Source organism: Populus euphratica, unplaced genomic scaffold (genome assembly GCF_000495115.2).
Source record: "Populus euphratica unplaced genomic scaffold, PopEup_1.0 scaffold5.1, whole genome shotgun sequence".
Taxonomy (NCBI): Eukaryota; Viridiplantae; Streptophyta; class Magnoliopsida; order Malpighiales; family Salicaceae; genus Populus; species Populus euphratica.
The window spans coordinates 308120-327190 of record NW_011499848.1 but is presented as its reverse complement, the minus strand read 5'-3'; the positions used below and the strand labels follow the sequence as shown (position 1 = coordinate 327190).

The 19071-nt window shown below is 30.1% G+C and overlaps 1 protein-coding gene across 2 annotated transcripts; it reads right to left on the bottom strand.

Annotated features, from left to right (window-relative positions):
* Positions 1–1010: 1010 nt before the first annotated feature.
* On the bottom strand, positions 1011–6660 carry LOC105111967 (putative phospholipid:diacylglycerol acyltransferase 2). 2 transcript variants are annotated; one of them, XM_011007506.1, is made up of 7 exons: positions 6111–6660; positions 5184–5984; positions 4429–4651; positions 3451–3734; positions 2898–3234; positions 2137–2405; positions 1011–1828 (listed from the first exon to the last, which is right to left on the bottom strand). In XM_011007506.1, exons 2-7 carry the CDS (start codon positions 5627–5629, stop codon positions 1345–1347), a joined length of 2043 nt encoding a protein of 680 aa, XP_011005808.1. In that variant the 5' UTR covers positions 5630–5984; positions 6111–6660; the 3' UTR covers positions 1011–1344. The 2 variants fall into 2 exon arrangements, with proteins under 2 accessions (XP_011005808.1, XP_011005800.1); XM_011007498.1 differs by having other exon boundaries at positions 5184–6660.
* Between the last annotated feature and the right edge of the window lie 12411 nt (positions 6661–19071).

Below are 19071 nucleotides of genomic sequence, written 5' to 3'. Positions count from 1 at the left end.
TTTTGATATTCTAATCTCAAAAATAATTTTAAAAAAATAAAAAATATTATTTTAATATATTTTAAAAAAAATATTTTAAAAAATAACTACTATCACATACTCAATCAATTTTTAGGCCATGTTTATTTACTGAAAAATAGTTTCCGGAAAACCATTTTCAAACTTTCACGTGTTGATTTGTCATTAGAAGTGTTGATTTGTCATTAGAAAAGTTGGTTAATGGAAAATACTTTCTAATCACCGAAAAACATTTTTTAGTAAAAAAAAATTGCCTTAGTTTTAAGGAAAATATTTTTTTTTTTGCTGTGTTTGTTCTTCTTTTTCAAATGATATAATCAAACACTAGAAACTATTTTTTAACTTATTTTTTATTATATTACTAAATATTAAAAAATAATTTATTTTTTTTAAAAAAATTACTTTCCAATAAACTACCGCGCCTTATAAACAACTTTTAAAGACAAAAACAAGTCCACCTTTTCTTAGGGTTCTTCACCAGCTATTGATTGTAATAATTGTCAACGGAAAACACTTTCCAGTCGAAGGAAAATTTGACTTGGTTTTCAGGAAAGTGTTTTCCTGAAAAATTTGCACGGAAAATACTTTCAAAAAATTATGAAAATTTTAAAAATATCATTATATATTGATTATATTAAATTTGATCTTATTCTTCCGTAGACTTGTTTTTTACAATGAAAGAGAAGTAAAGTAAAACACTTTCAGTAAATAGAAGTTAAAAATACTTTAAAAAAATATTATTTTTATTTTATTTTCGTATTAAATTAATATTTTTAAATATTTTCATATTATTAATAAATTTTTTATTTTATTTAAATTAATATTTTTTATGTTTTTAAATTATTTTAATATACCAATATGAAAAATAATTATTTTAATATATCTATTATTTTAATATATTTTTTAAAATAATCATACACAAGAAACCCATTTCAGAGAGAAACCAATCCAACTATTCTTAGGAGTACTCATCATGACATTGACACCCTATCGTTCATGTCGTTCTTATTAATTTATTAACATGATAGAAGGAAAACAAGGACACGATCGCACAGCCTAGTATGTCCAAACCTCGGCTGGAAACCCCTGCAGGCTGCAAAAGCTAATGCTTCTCCGCTATCTTGTGTACCTTTCCTTCGCCTCTAAAGTAGCTGCTTTCCTTGATTCAGGAATCACTAGAACTCCACAACCTTTAACTCTATGATACTACTAATCACTTTTATGACAAGGTTTGATGCTGCAACTCCATGCTGGTTAGTTCTCTCTCCGAGCCTTGTGGCAAACTCTCTGCGTTATGGTGAATTTGGGTCAATACGTGCAACATGATCATAGCTGAAGATTTATTCTGTCAGACATCCTGAAGATGTCGGAATAAACTCGATCACCTCCAATTTCGGCACCAGTGGCCCCAGCAGCAACTCTAAGGACATCTTCAATTAGAGCAAAATTTCCCAAAATGTCCACATGTGCTCCACTCTCCAGACCCCTTCCCTCCAGGAGGCTAGCTGGTGGCTTGTGCTGATATTCCCTGATGTGTGTGGCGATTCCAGATGGATTGAACCGGGTTCCTCCTCTCCACCCTTTCGCACACATGAAACCAGCACTTACTACTGGCACAGTCTCATCACCATCAGTTAAGCATACTCCACCTCTCAAGCAACTGTCTTCATCTCCATCAACTGAGCTATCAATCCGGAATGGAATGCTCTTGCACTTATCATTTGGTGATAGCTTGTAGATATATGATCTTTCGGTGGGGATTCCAACACCATATGAGCAGTATATCTCAATATCTGGTGCATCAGGTAACCTGAAACAGAATCCCAACGTTTACACCATTAAGATTTATGCTTCACTTAGAGAAAAATCTCAACTCATAAGATTGGACATTATGCACTAAATGAAAAAAAGGACATCAAGACACTAGCTTTTCAAAAAGCAATTATAGTAAAACAATGATAGAAGAATTTCAGAAAAATTTAAATAAAAAACCCATCCACTTTATCTAAAAAAAATGTCTTCTATTTAAGAATGCATACGGAAGATTTTGAAACGTGAAAAAGCTCTGCATGCATGGTTAAACGAAGAGAGACAAAACAGAAGGATAGTTATACTCACTTGGTCTCTAGTGGGTTAGACCAGTACTTGTAACGAGTATATTTAGGATCATCAAGATTGTCGGCTATCCCGTAAGATAAATGGCTCTCCACACGTTGCATCATTTTCGGAGCCACAAAGCGGAGTAAATCAAGAACAGTTCTAGCTGTATAAGGTTTATTTTCTGCTATTTTTCGGATGGTTTCCCTGCACATCTCATCATATTCAGTCCAAACCTCTCCTCCACATGCTGAGTTAGTGTTCTTGTTGGTTCTTGTGCCCAAAAATTCCTGTTGAAGCATCTTTATCAACATCTATTTATGCAAATGAAAAGAACATTTCTCCAAAATCAAATTAAAGGATCACTTGATCTCCACTGATATGAAACAGGGTTTCATAAGACTAAGCGAGAAAGGAAACAAATTCCAATCAGCGAATTGATACAATCTTTGATTGTTCACTTTAATAAACTTCAAAGAAGCAACCTATTCATGAAATGCAGCCTCTTTTCTTTGAAGTCCAAAATTTTGGCCGGAAGTAAAGGCTCTCTCTGTTCTACGTATGAAGATCTTGTTTTGTGTTAAGTGCATGCGCCACTAAGTGATCATCAATTCTCTCTCAAGAAAATGAAGAATATGTTTTTGCATAGGTGGGAGCCTCACTGCAAGGCTATAGGCCTCTTGTGAAAATGTAACGTCGATCAGATTAAGGATTCCACACATATTTATCTATAACCTAGCAAACTCTCACAGTTATAAGTAACAAGATCAGTAAAAGAATACCTTTGTATCAACAGAGGGAAGCTGCGAGGATGATAACTGCAATGTTTCCTTCCCGAAAGAAATTATCCTTCCGTATTTTGATTCTTTCACGTGAAAATCCATCTTCACATCACTGTCATTTGTATCCTTGTCACCTGCAGAAGCTTGCGAGTATCTTTTCTTTGATAAATCACAAGCATGCCGCTCTTCAGGAGACCAATCCAAATTACCCCAGATAGTCTCTCCTCCTTTAGGTAACAATGATGCTATTGAATCCCATGTTCGAGTCACCCGCATGACATGCTCCAAGGCTTGAAGTCTAAGAATCTCAGAATCCAAAACACCAGGATCCATAGCTCTGCATTGTCCGCACAAAAGCATTCCAGATAAATACATTTTCTTATTTTATAATTCTACAATATTGTGAACTTCATGCGAAAAAAACTACATAACCGACTCTGAGATGGAACATTAGTTGCGTTGTCTGTTGAACAAATTGTACTAGCTTGCTCTATCCAGGCATATAGTCACTAGATATATGTCATCCAATGAGAGAGAGGTTGCAAATACTAACCTTATAGATGCCACGTCTTTGGCTTCGGCGGAGAACAGATTACTGACTGCCTTTGGTACACCAAGGAATACTGGACCAATATTCATGATTGCCTTTATGTGCTTTGCACACCAACCTGGACCGCCACCGCCTCCCATAGGAGGAGGTGTTTCAACCCACTTAAGGAAGTGAAGAAAATAGATAACCCCCATGGAATGGGGCACCACTACCACTTTCATATGGCCATTTGTTTCATACATAAGCTCTATTTGACTCTTCAATCTACTTAGTGTATGGTCCCGAATCTGCTCATCCTCAATTAGAAATGTATTAGTGGAGACTCGATTCAAATTAACCTTAAACAAAATTGCTGATCAGGATCTTAGAAACATGAACAGGGAGGGAAACTGCAACATCGAAAGGATTTTGAATACCACCAGAATGGTTCTGCATTGTTTTCATAACATAGAAAACTTGTAATGGGACACATAATCATGCTTGCAATGAAGATATTTTATGTTAGATTCATTCTCTTGCATACGAAGATATTTTATGTTAGATTCATTCTCTTTTCAAGGAATCTAATATAAACATTGTGACAATTTGCGATTAAAAGGAACTCAGTGTTATGAGAAAAAGATTTGAAGCAACTTTAAAGCATTTTTCCACATTGCTCAAGTTTGGAGTTAATTTAGGTATATTGGCATATTATTAAATAATATATAACTGAAGGTATTAAGTTTCAAATATGTATGATAAAATCATGACTGTTACGTAATATCCATGATAATCTACTTTACCTCGATTGGAACTGCAAATTAAAACCATGTTCTAGAAAAATTATAACCATTTGCACAATGATTACTGCTGGCTATTCTACTTCGCCTGATGAAGTGGCGCATATGTACAATAAAAGCTGGCTATCGGAGTCACGACTAGTATAATGTGCTAATCCTCCCAATTTAGTGAAAACTAAAGGCAGGGGAAGAACCTCTATACCTCTGTATTTTGAAAAGAAAGTCTCCAATCATACGCTGCCATGTGCATATTCTTCCCTTCGTAACCAATTTTTGCTAAATTCTCAATGAGTACAGCCCAAACAAAGTACCCTGGAGCAAAATAGTCAGCTGCAACCAGCCCTGGCACTGCTCGTAGTCGAATGCCTGGAGGGTCGAGACCAGTCTCATTGTGCAAAGCCAGATGCTCCAGCAAGCACAATGGCCTAAATTTCCAACACAGTCCACGTATAAATTCAGTAATCTGATTACCGAAACTCTCATAAAGCAAGGATAGGCTCCAACTAACTGATGGAGCAATGAATGATTTAATCTTGCAAGAACAATCTCATAAAGCAAGGATAGGCTCCAACTAAACATAGTGGTCCAAAACTCTCTACAATGAGTATTCAACTTTGTCATTAAATTTAGAAAAAAAATTACGATGTAATTCGACTGTGACAAGATAACCTCGCCTGTCAAGAAACAGGTTGTTCAACCAGCACGGTGGTCCAAAACATTTGATACCATTCCCACATAAGTTCACAATTACAATCCAATTGAAACACAAAATGACCCAAAAAAATGTACTCACACAATGCTGAGGGGGTTTGACAAAGTGAACCAAATTTGGTTCTGCATTAAGAAATACGTGCTTAAACTAACACAATCAACACAAATTACACTATAAACTCACAGAGGTTATCAGAATTAAGGCATGAAATGGAACAAAATGTGATTCTCAATTACAATACGAACCGTTTTAAAACCTCAGCAAAGCTACCACCCCAAAGTCGCTTTCGAAAAAGACCTTCTGCACAAGGCTTGCCCTCCCACAGCTCTAGCCCTCCAGTGACAATGCCAGGCACCAAAACAACTGGATGAAGAGCTGTCAAGCCTTCAAGTTTAAGTCTTGTTCCAGGTGATTCAAGGACCTGAAAGCCTGGAAATGTAGCTGGCAAGCAGTTATACAAGACCAAAAGAAGCCACCAAGTAGTGCACAAGTACCCAATTAGCCAACAGCAAGAGTTTATACAGCTCCATTCCTTTGGCTGCCTTTTATTCCTCTTCTCGTTTTTTTCTAAGGCAGTTTCGGCCTCGGTGGCAACAGTTTCTTCTTTCTTGTCACTTTTTGGGGGTTGAAAGGACTGAAATTTCACAGGCTCTACATAACATAGCTTTCTGAACCGAAGAATTGAAGCCATTGAAGACTAAAATCACTTCAAACTAATTATTCACAACCAAAAGAAAGAACCAAAACAACCCATTTTTAGAAATGAAAGACTGGGCCAGCTTTCTAGTCATTGGTAGTACAAAAATGTAAGACAGATTGGTTAGCTACTGAGGATTCGCCTTGAATAACAGAAACAATGAACAACCCTTTAAGGAAAACTGCAAGATCGATTGGTTAGATAAACAGACAGGAATGCAAATGTAGTGAATTATAGAGCAAAGAAGGCTATGGGCTTTAGATACCCGTTAAGCAAAAGGCAAGAGCACTTGGTGAAGGAGAAGATATGATTGCGTCAGTGGAAGCACTAGCGATGAACACTGGGCTACCTAGCAATCCGATAAAAACAAAGACAATAGAGAAAAATTTTAGCATCTCTCTCAATACTCTTCAGGCATGGTGGGTGAAAAAGAAGGGAGTTTTTGGAGCTAGCCAGTTGTGAGAGATGATAATACCAAGGGAGTGTAAAGCTCAAGTGTATGTGTGTGAACAGGCTTGTTTACGTCCCAAACCAAAAGGGCATTTGTCTTGTGGCCTTCACTCGCAACAGGGCCGTTCCTTAAATAGTAAGCATTTTGGGGTTCTTTCTGGTTTATCACGTGGCTGTCCCTCCTTATTGTCATTTACACCATTACTGCACCTCTCTCTGTATGGGAACAAAAGAGGTGTCAGGGACCGTGAAGGCAAGGCAGAGAGAGAAAGGATGGGAAACCTTTCTGGAGTTCGTCTAGAAGGGCATGTCTCGAGAAGGGTAGTGCTGGGTTTGAGATAAAGAGAGAAGTTACTTGTGCTTACTGTTGAGCGAAGAAGAGAGAATTCCAAAGGGGACAACGTCTAGCAGCCCCGATCATGGGAAAAGCACACACCAGGAAAAACACAGATACCCAAATTGTCAAAATGACTCCATTGGAATGGTGGTGCCTGTGGACCCTGACTAGTGCACTAGAACTTGCAAGAAGAAGCACTCTGGTAGCATAAGAGCTGTGCCCAAGAACATATGATGGAGTTCTTTCCAATCCGTGCCTATTAATATCTTAGTAGGGTTTGCTGGGCCAAGTTATTTTGATGCATTTATTTATTAATTAAAGGGGGGTGTGCATATTGATATATTATTAGGGTTTGTTGGGACAACTGATTTGGATGCATTTATTTATTAATTAAGGAGAGATCAAATTAATAACGTGTTTGTATTTGCGATTAAAAACTAAATTAAAAAAAAAATGACTTTTTATTTTATTAGAGCTGTGCGCCTGTGCCCAAGAACATACGACGGAGTTCTTTCTATTCCGTGCCTATTAATATACTAGTAGGGTTTGGTGGGCCAATTGATTTTGATGCATTTATTTATTAATTAAAGAGAGATCAAATTAATAACGTGTTTTTATTTGCGATTAAAAATTAATATAAAAAAATATTTTTTATTTTATTTTTTAAATATTTTTTGATGTATTTACATCAAAAATAAATTTTTTAAAAAAATTATTATTTTAATATATTTTTAAATAAAAAACACTTCAAGAATAAATCACAATCTCAAATAAATTACAGTAATTATAAAAATAAAATCTTAGAAATAACTTGTATTGTTTTTTAAAGTTAGAGACTTGCCTAACTAAAAAAAGATGACAACTAATCCAGACCTAATCTTTTTTAATCACACCGAAATGGTAATGATCATAGCGCAAATTCAAGTGCTACAATTAATCAGTTGTGTCGGCCATCAACTGAGCATGAATGCAAGCTCTCAAATGGGGGATCAAATGGTTTGAAAAGGACTCGTTCTGGAGTCTTCATTTCAAATTTGATTTCTTGAAAGTATAGTATATTTGTATCTGTTTGATTAAAGGACCTTAAACTTTAACTGGAATATAAGCACAGTGTCTGTAAAGGTATGTTAGGAAATTCTTCAGCTTTCTTGCAGCTGATGATGCTTTCAGAGATTGATATTTCAGGGAGCCTTGGACGGCTCTCTTTTTACTTTTTTGATGTCCAAGTCATTGAAGGGATGGATTTCCCCTCAATTTTTCTCCGTGTAAAGACAAAATTGACTCTTTTTTTTTTAATAAATGCATGTTTTTGAATTAATTTATATATATCTTTATTATTTTTAATATTAATAATTATATAAATTTTTAATAATTTTAAGGTTTATAAAACTTAAATTAAAAAAATTAAAAACTAACCAGTTAAATTATTAAAATTAACTGGTTTTTTATTTTTCAAGTTTTATGTGTTTTTGTATTTTAAAAGTATTTTTAAAAAAATTAAAAAAAAATTATTTACTTCAAATTAATGATATGTTTTTTATATTTTTAAATTATTTTAATGTATTAATATTAAAAATATTTTTTAAAAAAAATATTATTGATATATATTTTATATAAAAAATTATTTATAAAGCAATCCTATCTATTTCCACCGGTTCTAAGTTCACTAGAGCTGTGCAGCAGGCTTTTTTGCGCCATAGTTACGTCATGATCTCTGTGATGGGTTAAGAAAACTATGTTTGTTTTTATTAGTTTTTATTAGATATTAAAAATAATTTTTAAAAAAAATAATACAATTTAAAAAAAATAAATAAAAACAACTATTACATCTTACTTCCTAACTCCCCATGAAAAAGGGATTGTTACTTTTGAAGTTGTCGCATTTTTTCTCCTATTTTTTCTCCGACTTGTCCTGGCAGCTGCCACGTAGCATATCCACTCCTGCGGACAGTGTATAATAGCATATTCAATGAAAAATGCTATTTCAAAAAAGCAAATTAATAAAATAATAATATAAATAATATAAATATAATTTTTTTATCATGTATATTCTAATGAAAAAAATCTATTTAAAAATTTAATTTTATTAGAATGGAATAAATAAGTGTTTTATTTTTTTAATAATTTTAATGTTATTTTTTTTTCTGGCTAGATTTAATTGACTTATTTTTTTATTAGCCTCATTTTGTTAATTTTGATTCTTTTAAAAAATATATAAAAAATATTTTAATATTTTATTTTGCTTTTCCCTTGAAGTATGAAAAGCAAACAAATAAATCAAAATGCTCTAACATTCCAAGTAAGGAGTGCATGTCTGCAGACATTTATAGCTTGTCCAAGCATCAGGATTCCGGTGTTTGACCTCAACTCCGGCGGAAATAAAAAACCTCCCACCGTGCACAATATAGTTTCTATAGGCTACAAAATCCTGCTTCTATACCTATATTCTGATTTCTTATCTTTACTCTGTGTGTACTCAGTTAAAGATTGATTCTTCGGCCGATAACAATACCAGGAGCGGACAAATTTCAACGAACAAGCACGCTCACTGGTTGACAGGACAGCAGTCAAGCTTTCTATGCTCGAGAGGCAGTGCCAGGCTAGGACATACTGAATCAAGTACAAAGTTGATCTGCTTCGTCTAGCTGATGCTACGACCTACAATCCATAGATATTTTATGTTTCTTCGATTTGATATTAAGGTCTTTATGCATTTTCTTTGGGATTTTAAGGGCTGCCGAATTATTTTCTTGTCTCTAGTTACATGATCTACGGTTGCCCCTGCACTGTTTGCGGCCAGCGCATGCTAATGGCTCTGATATTATTAATTACGCTTGCACCGTATCATTCGACTCGTAAATAAGGGTTTGGCCAGGCTCGATGTTAATTTGCTTTTCTTTTTCTTCTTTATTTTCCTTTTTTTTTCTCCAGGTTGTGTGCTGGCATGCAAAAATTAAACTATCTTTTTAATTATTTTTTTCGCTTTTGATTTAGTTTTTTTTAATTACAATTGTTTTAATAACATTGATTAGTTCTAATTAAATTTTATTTTTAATTTCTTTTATAGTTATTTAATTTCTATATTTTTTAATAAATTTAGTCCTTATTCTTTTAATTTTTATTCATTTTGAATCATTTTATTGATTGATTTCTTTTTTCTTCCAATCTTATCTTTAATGGCTCTTTTAATTATTATTTTTTTATTTTTTTAATTATTTTTTTTAATTTCATCCCTAAACTTTTAATTTAACTTCTAAAATTTAAGTTGCTAGGGATTCGATTTTATAAAATCTTATCATTATGCATTTGTTTTTTTAATATTAGTTTTGTGATTATTTTCAAATTATTTTATAGAGGTTTGTCATGATCTCATTATCAAAGTCACGAGTTTTGCATGTAATTTTTTAATATAAATTTTTTTATAATTATTTTATTTGTGTTTGATTTTTCAAGATATTATTCTAATTTAATTATACTGCTTTTTATATATACAAATAAAGCTTTTTTAAAAAAATAAAAACATTTATTTTTAAGTAATATTACTGGTATGTTTGGACTTGTGTAAAGTTTGTGTCTACTCAATTAAAGATTGATTCTTTAGCCAATAACAATACCAAAAGTTAAAACAAACGAGAAAATGCTGAAAACTCCTGTGTTTTGTTTTACGAGAAATAATGTATATTTATATCGATAACTGTACAAATTATTGAAGAATCAATTACAGCTATGTAGTCTATGGAATATACATAAAAGGCAAATAATCAATTCACAGGGTCAATGTGCAATTATACATATGTAATTTCTCATGATATGCAACTACACTTGGTAATGTGCTGTGATCTGCAAAATGCATTTCTATAATATACTGCTTCAAGGTCAACGAGGATAAATACATGTTGAGCTTGTCTTTAAGGAAGGCAAATCTAACTGACACAATTGGTATAATGAGATCATCAGTAAGTTAGTCTTTAATGAATATGAAGTGAACGTCTAGAGTTTTTCTGCTAACATTTTCCCTGACAAAATGATAGTCTATCTCCATGTGCTTAATGCATGCTTGGAAAACTGCATTGATCATGAGATTTTATGGCACCAATATTGTCACACCACAATATTAGACATTGGGCTATAAAAATACCAATTTCACACAGCAAGGATTGTATCCAAAATGACTTAGTTGTGGCATGTGCAACTACACGATACTCAACTTCAGCGCTTAAACGTGTCACGGTTTGTTGTTTCTTAGAGTTCCTATAAGGTCAAGTTGTCACCAAAATACACATAGAAAATAGAGGTGAATTTTTTATCATCAAGGCAACCCACCCAGTCGATACCATAGTAGATAGAAAGCTGTGTTGACTTGTTTGGCTTAATAAGTAGTCCAAAGTGAATTGAAAACTTTATATACCGAAGAATCCTTTTGACTATTGCCCGATGTTTGTCGATGGGTTTGTGCATGAATTGGCAAACTTTGTTAACTATAAAAGAGATATCTGATCGAGCTAGTGAAAATTTTTTGTAACACCCCCACTACACCGTTGTAAGTGGTAGGATCCGAGTAAGTTGCACCAAGAACAAAGATAATTTATGAGAAGAAGACATTGGTGAAAAAACCGATTTGGCCTTCTGTTTATCTTTCAAAATAAAAAAACATTCATTTTTAAATAATATTATTGATGTGTCCGGCCTTATGTAATTATTTATAGGGCTTGAATAATAATTGTTTTCTAGGTATTGTATTTATCTTTTAGATCATGAGTTTTTTAGGGCAACGACTTATCTTTTATTGATTTAAGTAAACAAGTTTAGTGAATACAATTAGGTGAATGTTTTATTTTGTATAATTAAATATTTTAATTTACATTAATCTCTTAAATTTTTTTATATCTCTTTTAGTTACATAAATATTTATTGATTTATTTAATTAGATGCTTGCATAAACATTTTAATTTACCCTTTATTTTTTTTTGTTAAAAAACACATTGAAATATATATATTTATATATATATCCAATATTTAAAAAAAAATATAACTCGCTATAACAAAACACAGGTTAAATAACTTGAAAAGTGATATGTTTTATAGTTAAAAAAAATTATGTCTTCTAAGTTTGAGTCATAATTATACAAATAGTTATACAACCTGACTTGATCTGGTAAGTTCACTAGGTAAGTTTATAACCCTAGGCATGATTTAAATTGAGTTTTTATTTGAATTGGTTTTCACATTAAGGATTTGTTTGGCACTGTATTTCAAAAGTATTTTTAAAAAAAATTAAATTTTTTTTTGTTTTGAATTAATATGTTTTTGATATTTTTAAATTATTTTGATATGCTGATCTCAAAAATAATTTTTAAAAAATAAAAAAATATTATTGACATACTTTTTTAAATAAAAAATACTTTAAAAAATAACAGTAACTACACTCTCAAGCATGCTTTAAATGGAGAAACCCAAGAGATATTGGGATTGAATTGCAACTTAACAAATCCAGGCAACCCTACGAGATCAAGTTTAAAATATTTAAAAAGTTAAAATAGTATCATTTTAAATATAAATAATAGACTCACCTGAATATCCAATGTCCAGTGACTTTTCCGAGTTAACCTTGGCCAGCAACAACACCCAATCATTCATTTTACTATAACACAAAAAGCAAAATCAGTCTCTTTATAACTTCTCGATACGATAATGCTAATTTTTATGATTTTAATATTTGGAGTATCCTCGTAATAATTCCCTAACCAGTTCTAACCGACACTTTCGATGTAATTATTCCTAACGTCCCGTGGTAACAAGAAAAATGCCTGAAAACTCTCGAAAGAACTCCTTTCGATGTAATTATGATTTAACTGCTGTTCTTGGATCTTCTAAACGTTGCTGGAAGTTTCCTGACTCCTCTTATTATTTAAATTGAGCCCTCTTTCAAGTTTGCCCTTTATAAAAAGTTAAATCGTCGGTGGAAGGAGAGGAGAGAAAGGAATATCAAAAAGCAGAGAACAATCAATTCTGTCGATGAATCAAGGCTTTCTTCTTGTTTCCTTCACTTGAATTTAGACAAAGTTATACCACCGGGTTTAAGAATTGATACGGTAACAGCGATTTTACAAGTCAATCCAAGCAATGAAATCATGTCGGTTTTTTATAAAAAAATTGATATTATTTTTATTAAAAAATATATTATTTTAAAATAAAATCAAACACCAGTTATGATGAATCACCGAGTTAATTTGTGGTGTTGAAAGTTATAACCATGCTTTGGCATGGAAGAAATGTCCAGCTTACACATTATTTTTTACTAATCATAACAATTGAGTCCCTCTAATTTTTGACGTCTTAACAAAAATCAATTCTGATTTAAATTTTTTTTTTTTACTAACTATAACAATTAAGTCCCACTAATTTTTGAAGTTTTAATAAAAATCTATTTTAGTTCAAAACTTTATTTTTCTATTATTTTAATTTTTAGTTGAAAAATGAAAAGAGAAAATCGTTGAATTTTAACAATAAAAAAAATATCATTGATATGATTCCAACCATCAAAATAATCAAATTTTATGTTAAATAATTTAATTATTGATGAGTTTATCGAGATATTTAAAGTATTTTTTATATGTTTTAAGATAAAAATAAACTAAAAAATGAATTTTTGAATTATAAAAGCTTGAGCCCCAACTTTTTTTCAACTATTTAGGTGAAAATAGATGACACGTTATTTAATTTATTTTTTTTAAAGAAAATTGATTAATGTTATCCGCTGCATCTATAATGGATAAATTTAAGAGCCAAAGAGCATGAGCGCTTGATAAATAGATAAGACTCGTTAGTTTAGTTTTTATTTATTTTTTTAATTAATTTTTTATATATATTTGTTCAAAATAATTTTTTAATTTATATTTACACTAATGTTCCTTCTCTTTTTTAATTTTTTATTTAGCCTCTTTTAAATAGCATTTGTTTTTTAATTATTGAGATTATTTTAAATCATATGTAACCTTTTCCTTTTCTTTTATGTTGTGTATAAAAAAAGAATTGCAATAATTATAACCTTACATAATATTTATTTTTTATTTAATCAATTGTATATATATATTTATTTTATTATTATTTGATTAAATAAATATTTAATTTTGATAAACGATATCATTAAACACAACTAAGTCAAAAAATTATATTGCTAGGTGAGATATCTCGATTGTTTATTTATTAATTCATATAATTTTTTATTTATTTAATTGTAATTATTCATAAATTTTTATGTGTTTACATATAAATATAAAATATGTATAAAAACACATAAAAAAAACTTGTATATATAATTTATTTTTATAAAAAAAATATTTAAATCACAGCAAAACACAGGTATTTTTATTATGAGCGGGCATCGGTAAGACATATTTGCAAACAAATTAACCGAAAATGTGGATCTCGGTGTCTCGAGAGTGAAAAACTTGAGCTGCTCGATGCCTATCTTTCTTCTGTAACCAATGAATCTTAAAACGAACAAAAAATATATATATCTTGACGTGGTTACCAGTTAAAACTCCGTCTGTAGCCCAAAATTTTAGACTTCAGTTATGGATTGTACAGGAACATCATTGTTTATGATGATGTCCTTCGCATAAAAAAAGTCTTGATAAGATACTTTTATAGGTAATATTTTCATTTTAAGCAGAGGATCCCACAAATGGGTCCAATATGGTAAAAATATCCCTTTTATCTTTTCACTTTTTTCTGTTGTAATAATATTATTTTTAGTGTTTTTAAATTGTTTTAATGTATTAGTATGAAAAAATTAAAAAAATATATTATTTTTAAATAAAAACATTTTATAAAATAATATTTACTTTCTTTGTTATGGAAAAGGCTAATCCAGCAGCAGCCACGGCCTGGTGCAAAATGCTACTTTCATGGAATGCATGGGCAGTATTTAGAAACACAGTTAAATCCTGTTTCTTAAAAATTTTAAAAATATATATTTAAAATTAAATTTTTTATATTATTTTGACGTGTTTATACGATGAATAATTTTTAAAAACTAAAAAATATATTATTTTAATATATTTTTAAATGAAAAACTATTTTAACCACATCGGCACATACTCACAAATATCCTCGAAGTGCAGGAATCAGCACGCTTTTCCTCACCGACTCGGAGTAATGGATCAAGTAATGTATGGGTCTAAAAAAAATAAACACAGTAAGCTTTCGCAAGTAATGGATCAAGCTGTTTTCTTCGAAAGCCCGTCATGGCCCAGTCAAGTTTTTCCAGCAGTGGACACCATAGCAGGTCACTCCTCGGCAGTCAATCCAGCCACGAGAAATTTTTGTCGTGGCTATCATACCAATGGCGCCCTCTCTGTCGGAGCCCTCAGAACACGCGCCAGAAACACCGCGTGGTCTTAGCGACGCTAGATTTTCCGTGTCGGTGCTTCGGTGCAGAATTCAGTGGGGGCCATTGTACGTCAGATTCGGAACACATGAGATTTAAGACCTGTGATTCTTATGCATGTAGTGATATGAAAGAACTTTCCATTTTTTTATAAATGGTTATGTGATGGCCGACAATGATAAATAAAACTAGATATTTCTTTTGAATTAATGATTGAATTCGTCTTTACATGGTAGGAAATGTTTAATTTATACTTTCTATTAAGTAGATTTTATCTTTGCTTGTATTTTTAATATGGTGAATTTACAAACCAACTCAGCTAAATCAATTACGCAATCAATTTGTATGTAATAATAGTTTTATAATTTATAATCATGGAGTTTGATCGAAGAGTTCGAGTTATAAAAGATTTGTTTTAAAGTGTAGTTGTAGTTATTTTTTTAAAGGTTTTTTTTTAGAAAAATATTAAAATAATATTTTTTTATTTTTTAAAAAATATTTTTAATATCAACGAATTAAAATAATTTAAAAATACTAAAATTCAAAGTAAAAAATTTTAAAAAATATAAAAATATACAATTGAAAAGGTTAATCAAACATATCATATCATGATATGTGTTTTATCGTCTGGAGCTTATGAGCAAGTGTTGTGACATAAATAATTGTGATGATATTGAATCATTTAATTTAATTTTAAAATTATTTTTTTATTTTTTATTACAGTGAAATGTAAATTTTTAAGTTATTTTCTTTAATATTGATCCTATTTTTTATTATTTCTAAGAGTATATTTTCGTGGTATATTGTATTTTTCATGTAATTTAATTTTTTATTGAATATTATAAATTATTTGATTTTTTATGTTTTTAATTTTTTTAATGTTTTTATGTTAAAAATAAATTTTTAAATATAAAAAATATATTATTTTAATATATTTTTAAATAAAAAACTTAAAAAAATAAAAAAAAGCAACTCTTTTGTGAAAAAAAATCTTGAAGGATCATGTTCTTGTGAAAAGAAACGTTTTTATAATGAGGAATTTCACTGTCACACGCATAACCATGCTGGGTTCTTGTCACCTCACGTCAGTCTCAAATAATATATTAAACTGGTAAATATCAATTCATCTTTTCAATTTTTTGTCCAGCCAGCACAAAAAAAAAATAACTTGAAGATTTCGTTTTAATAAAATATCTTACCCGATAACTCGCGATTTTTTTTTTGCTTTCCGAGTCAACTCTGTATCCAACTGACAAGTATGGTTTTTAGCCTTTCAGGTCTTAATCAGAAGGAAGGGCAATAAATATTTTATCAAACTGTCACCATCACTCCCCGATCTTCCATTTCGGTCTTGCAAGGAGAGGCAATAAATACTTCGATGGTGTTTGGTTGCTTCTGCGAAGCAACTACAAAACTCACCTGTTTGGCAATGCTCTAATAGCAAATTTTTATTGATGAGGTTTATGGTTAATTGTGACACGGATACGAGTCTGCAAAAAGCTAAATAATTGCTGCTTTTTTATTTCTAAAGCTCATGAATAGTAGAGTATGCTTTATTATTTATGGGTTTTTCCATCGAGAGTGAAATATATTTCACTGTTTCAGTTGTTGGTCTGGTTTAATATTAAAAATATATTAAATTAGATTTAATTTAAAAAAATAAAAAAATATTTTTTTATTTTTAATTATATTTTATTTAAAAAATTAGTATTAAACATTATTTAATTACACTGTATAAATTAGATGGAGATAACTTAATGACATAATATTTATATAATTTGATAGCAATCCCATTTTTATTTTTGATTATATTTTATCTACGTTGTTGCGCTCTTAAAAAATTTAATGAATTTCAAAATACAACCACAATAGCTATTGCAATACCAAATACACTCGAAATATGTTGTGACGGTCCATTGGTAGCAAGTTTAAACCTGTGAGCTTATTTTTTTAAATATTTTTTTAAATATTTTTTATTATAAATATAATAAAATAATATTTTTATTTTTTAAAAATTATTTTTAATATCATTATATCAAAATAATAAAAAAATATAAACAATAATTTAAATAAAAAAAAATTTATTATTTAAAAAATACCTATAGCCAACTTAAAATGAATATAAGTCTTAAACAAAATTATTAATGAGATTTTTTAAAATATTTCTTATATTTGTCCAAGCATGCGATCTCTTAAGCAATTTTCATTTCATAAAATATAACTAACTAGCTCTAAAAATGCTGTTTAAAATGAGTTTTTTTTATAAATTAAGGGTCCCGAGCCACTCTCCAGATTGCTCATATACTTAACCAATTCTAAAAATATTGTTTAAAATATAATTTAAATTCATTTTAATCTGTTTAGGAATGTGGTTTAAATTATATTCTCCTAAATTTTGATTTTATATTTTTAGATTATTTTGATACGTTAACATTAAATAAAAAATAAAAAATATATATTATTTTTATATATTTTTAAACAAAAAAAAATACTTTAACACATTACTCTATCTCATTTTTAAACACACCATTAACTAACGCCACAAAAGAGGTGCCCTTGCTACAGGACAGTGGCAACCCGAACTTTGAATAAAATTTATGTCTAGTCCTAAAATTTATGAAATATTACAGATAAACCACTTCTTTTCCTTTTGGCTGTTTATCTCGGCGAAAATTACTTTTCCGGGTGGATAAAGGAAAGAATAACCCGTGTTTAAGAATGCAACAATAATTTTTTTAAAATATTTTTTATTTTAAAATATTTTAAATTAATATTTTAAAAAAATTATTCTTGATGTAAATCTAAAAATATTAAAATATATTAAATTAAAATAAAATAAATAAAATTTTTAAAAAGTAATCCCCAGCGTGGTGCCAAAACCCTGATGATGTAAAGGTACTCCTGGGAAATAAGATTCCACGGGGATTGGAGCGTGGTGAGCAGGGGCGGAGCAAGAAAAAAAAATTGAGGAGGGTCAAATTAAGAGAATTATTTTAAAAAAATTTGTTTTATTAAAATATATATTAAATAATGATCAAGTGAGGGGCTGGGAAATTTTTCCTTGCAGGGGCCGGGGCCCCTGCCAGCCCCCCTGCCTCCGCCACTGGTGGTGAGAATGCGGGGGGGTCGGGGCTGGGTGGGGCTTGTGGTGTCTACTGACGCGGAATATGCAAAAATTGGAAACCCACGTGAGCCTAATAGATAGACAGCTCATTGGGAAGAAGCCAATCACATGGCTTGCTTGCCATTCGATGCTATCCCGCTGATGCCAGCATTTTTACTCGTTTCTCGTGTTTCGAAACTTCTATCCCACGTCTCCCTATTTTTAAAACCCTAATCATTGTTTAAATAAATAATCACAGTTAATGTCATGACTTCTGGTTGTTCACGAATATATCTTCTGTTGTCGGTATTAATATTAATTATTAAACTATTCATTAACAGTTTGGAAATGTATTTTGAACCATGTTTTTAAAATTTTAATTTTTTAATATATTTTAAATGATTTTGATATATTGGCATCAAAAATTATTTTTTAAAATAAAAATTATTATTTTATTAGAATTTTATTTTTAAATAAAACTATATTTTAAATCAATCACAAATACACTTGCAAATAGGATATTGTTGGTATTAATATTAATTATTAAACTATTCATTAACAGTTTGGAAACATATTTAAAATCATGTTTTTAAATTTGAATTTTTTTATATATTTTAAATTATTTTTATATATTAGCATCAAAAAATATTTTTAAAAATAAAAAATATTTCATTTTTATATATTAGCATAAAAAAATATTTTTAAAAATATAAAATATTTTTTTAAAAAATCAACTTTTAAATATCATGAAAAAATAGATGTTACCTTGATTCATCAATTACCAGATAAATCACATACATTTTAATCCTTTTTTTCCCTTCTTCTTTAGAGATGATTGATGTAAACGGATTGCCAGAATTTTGTGCCAGGTGTTGTTGTCATCAACTATCCAATCAGCTGTTACTGTGATTGGTGACACGAGGATTATGATCATTCGGAGGATGATTTACTCGCTTTAATTCTCATATTAACTAGAAGAAAGATATTTAATGCTTCAAATTTTAGTGTTTAATGTGTCTTTTTAATATCAATATATAAAAACATATAAAAATATCAAGAAAAATAATTTTAAATAAATAATTTTAAAAAAAACATGGTTCAACCACGTTATCAAATATTATCCAATCTTGATTTCTACTCATCTCAAGCAACAC

Bases quoted from the DNA above. Each gene is read 5' to 3' on its own strand.
- LOC105111967 (XM_011007498.1), bottom strand. From the start codon at position 5,629: ATGGCTTCAATTCTTCGGTTCAGAAAGCTATGTTATGTAGAGCCTGTG. The intron at 4,652-5,183 runs GTTCGTATTGTA...TTGGAAATTTAG, and splicing joins TTTGCTGAGGTTTTAAAACG to GCCATTGTGCTTGCTGGAGC. The intron at 3,235-3,450 runs GTTAGTATTTGC...CGGACAATGCAG, and splicing joins AAAGACGTGGCATCTATAAG to AGCTATGGATCCTGGTGTTT.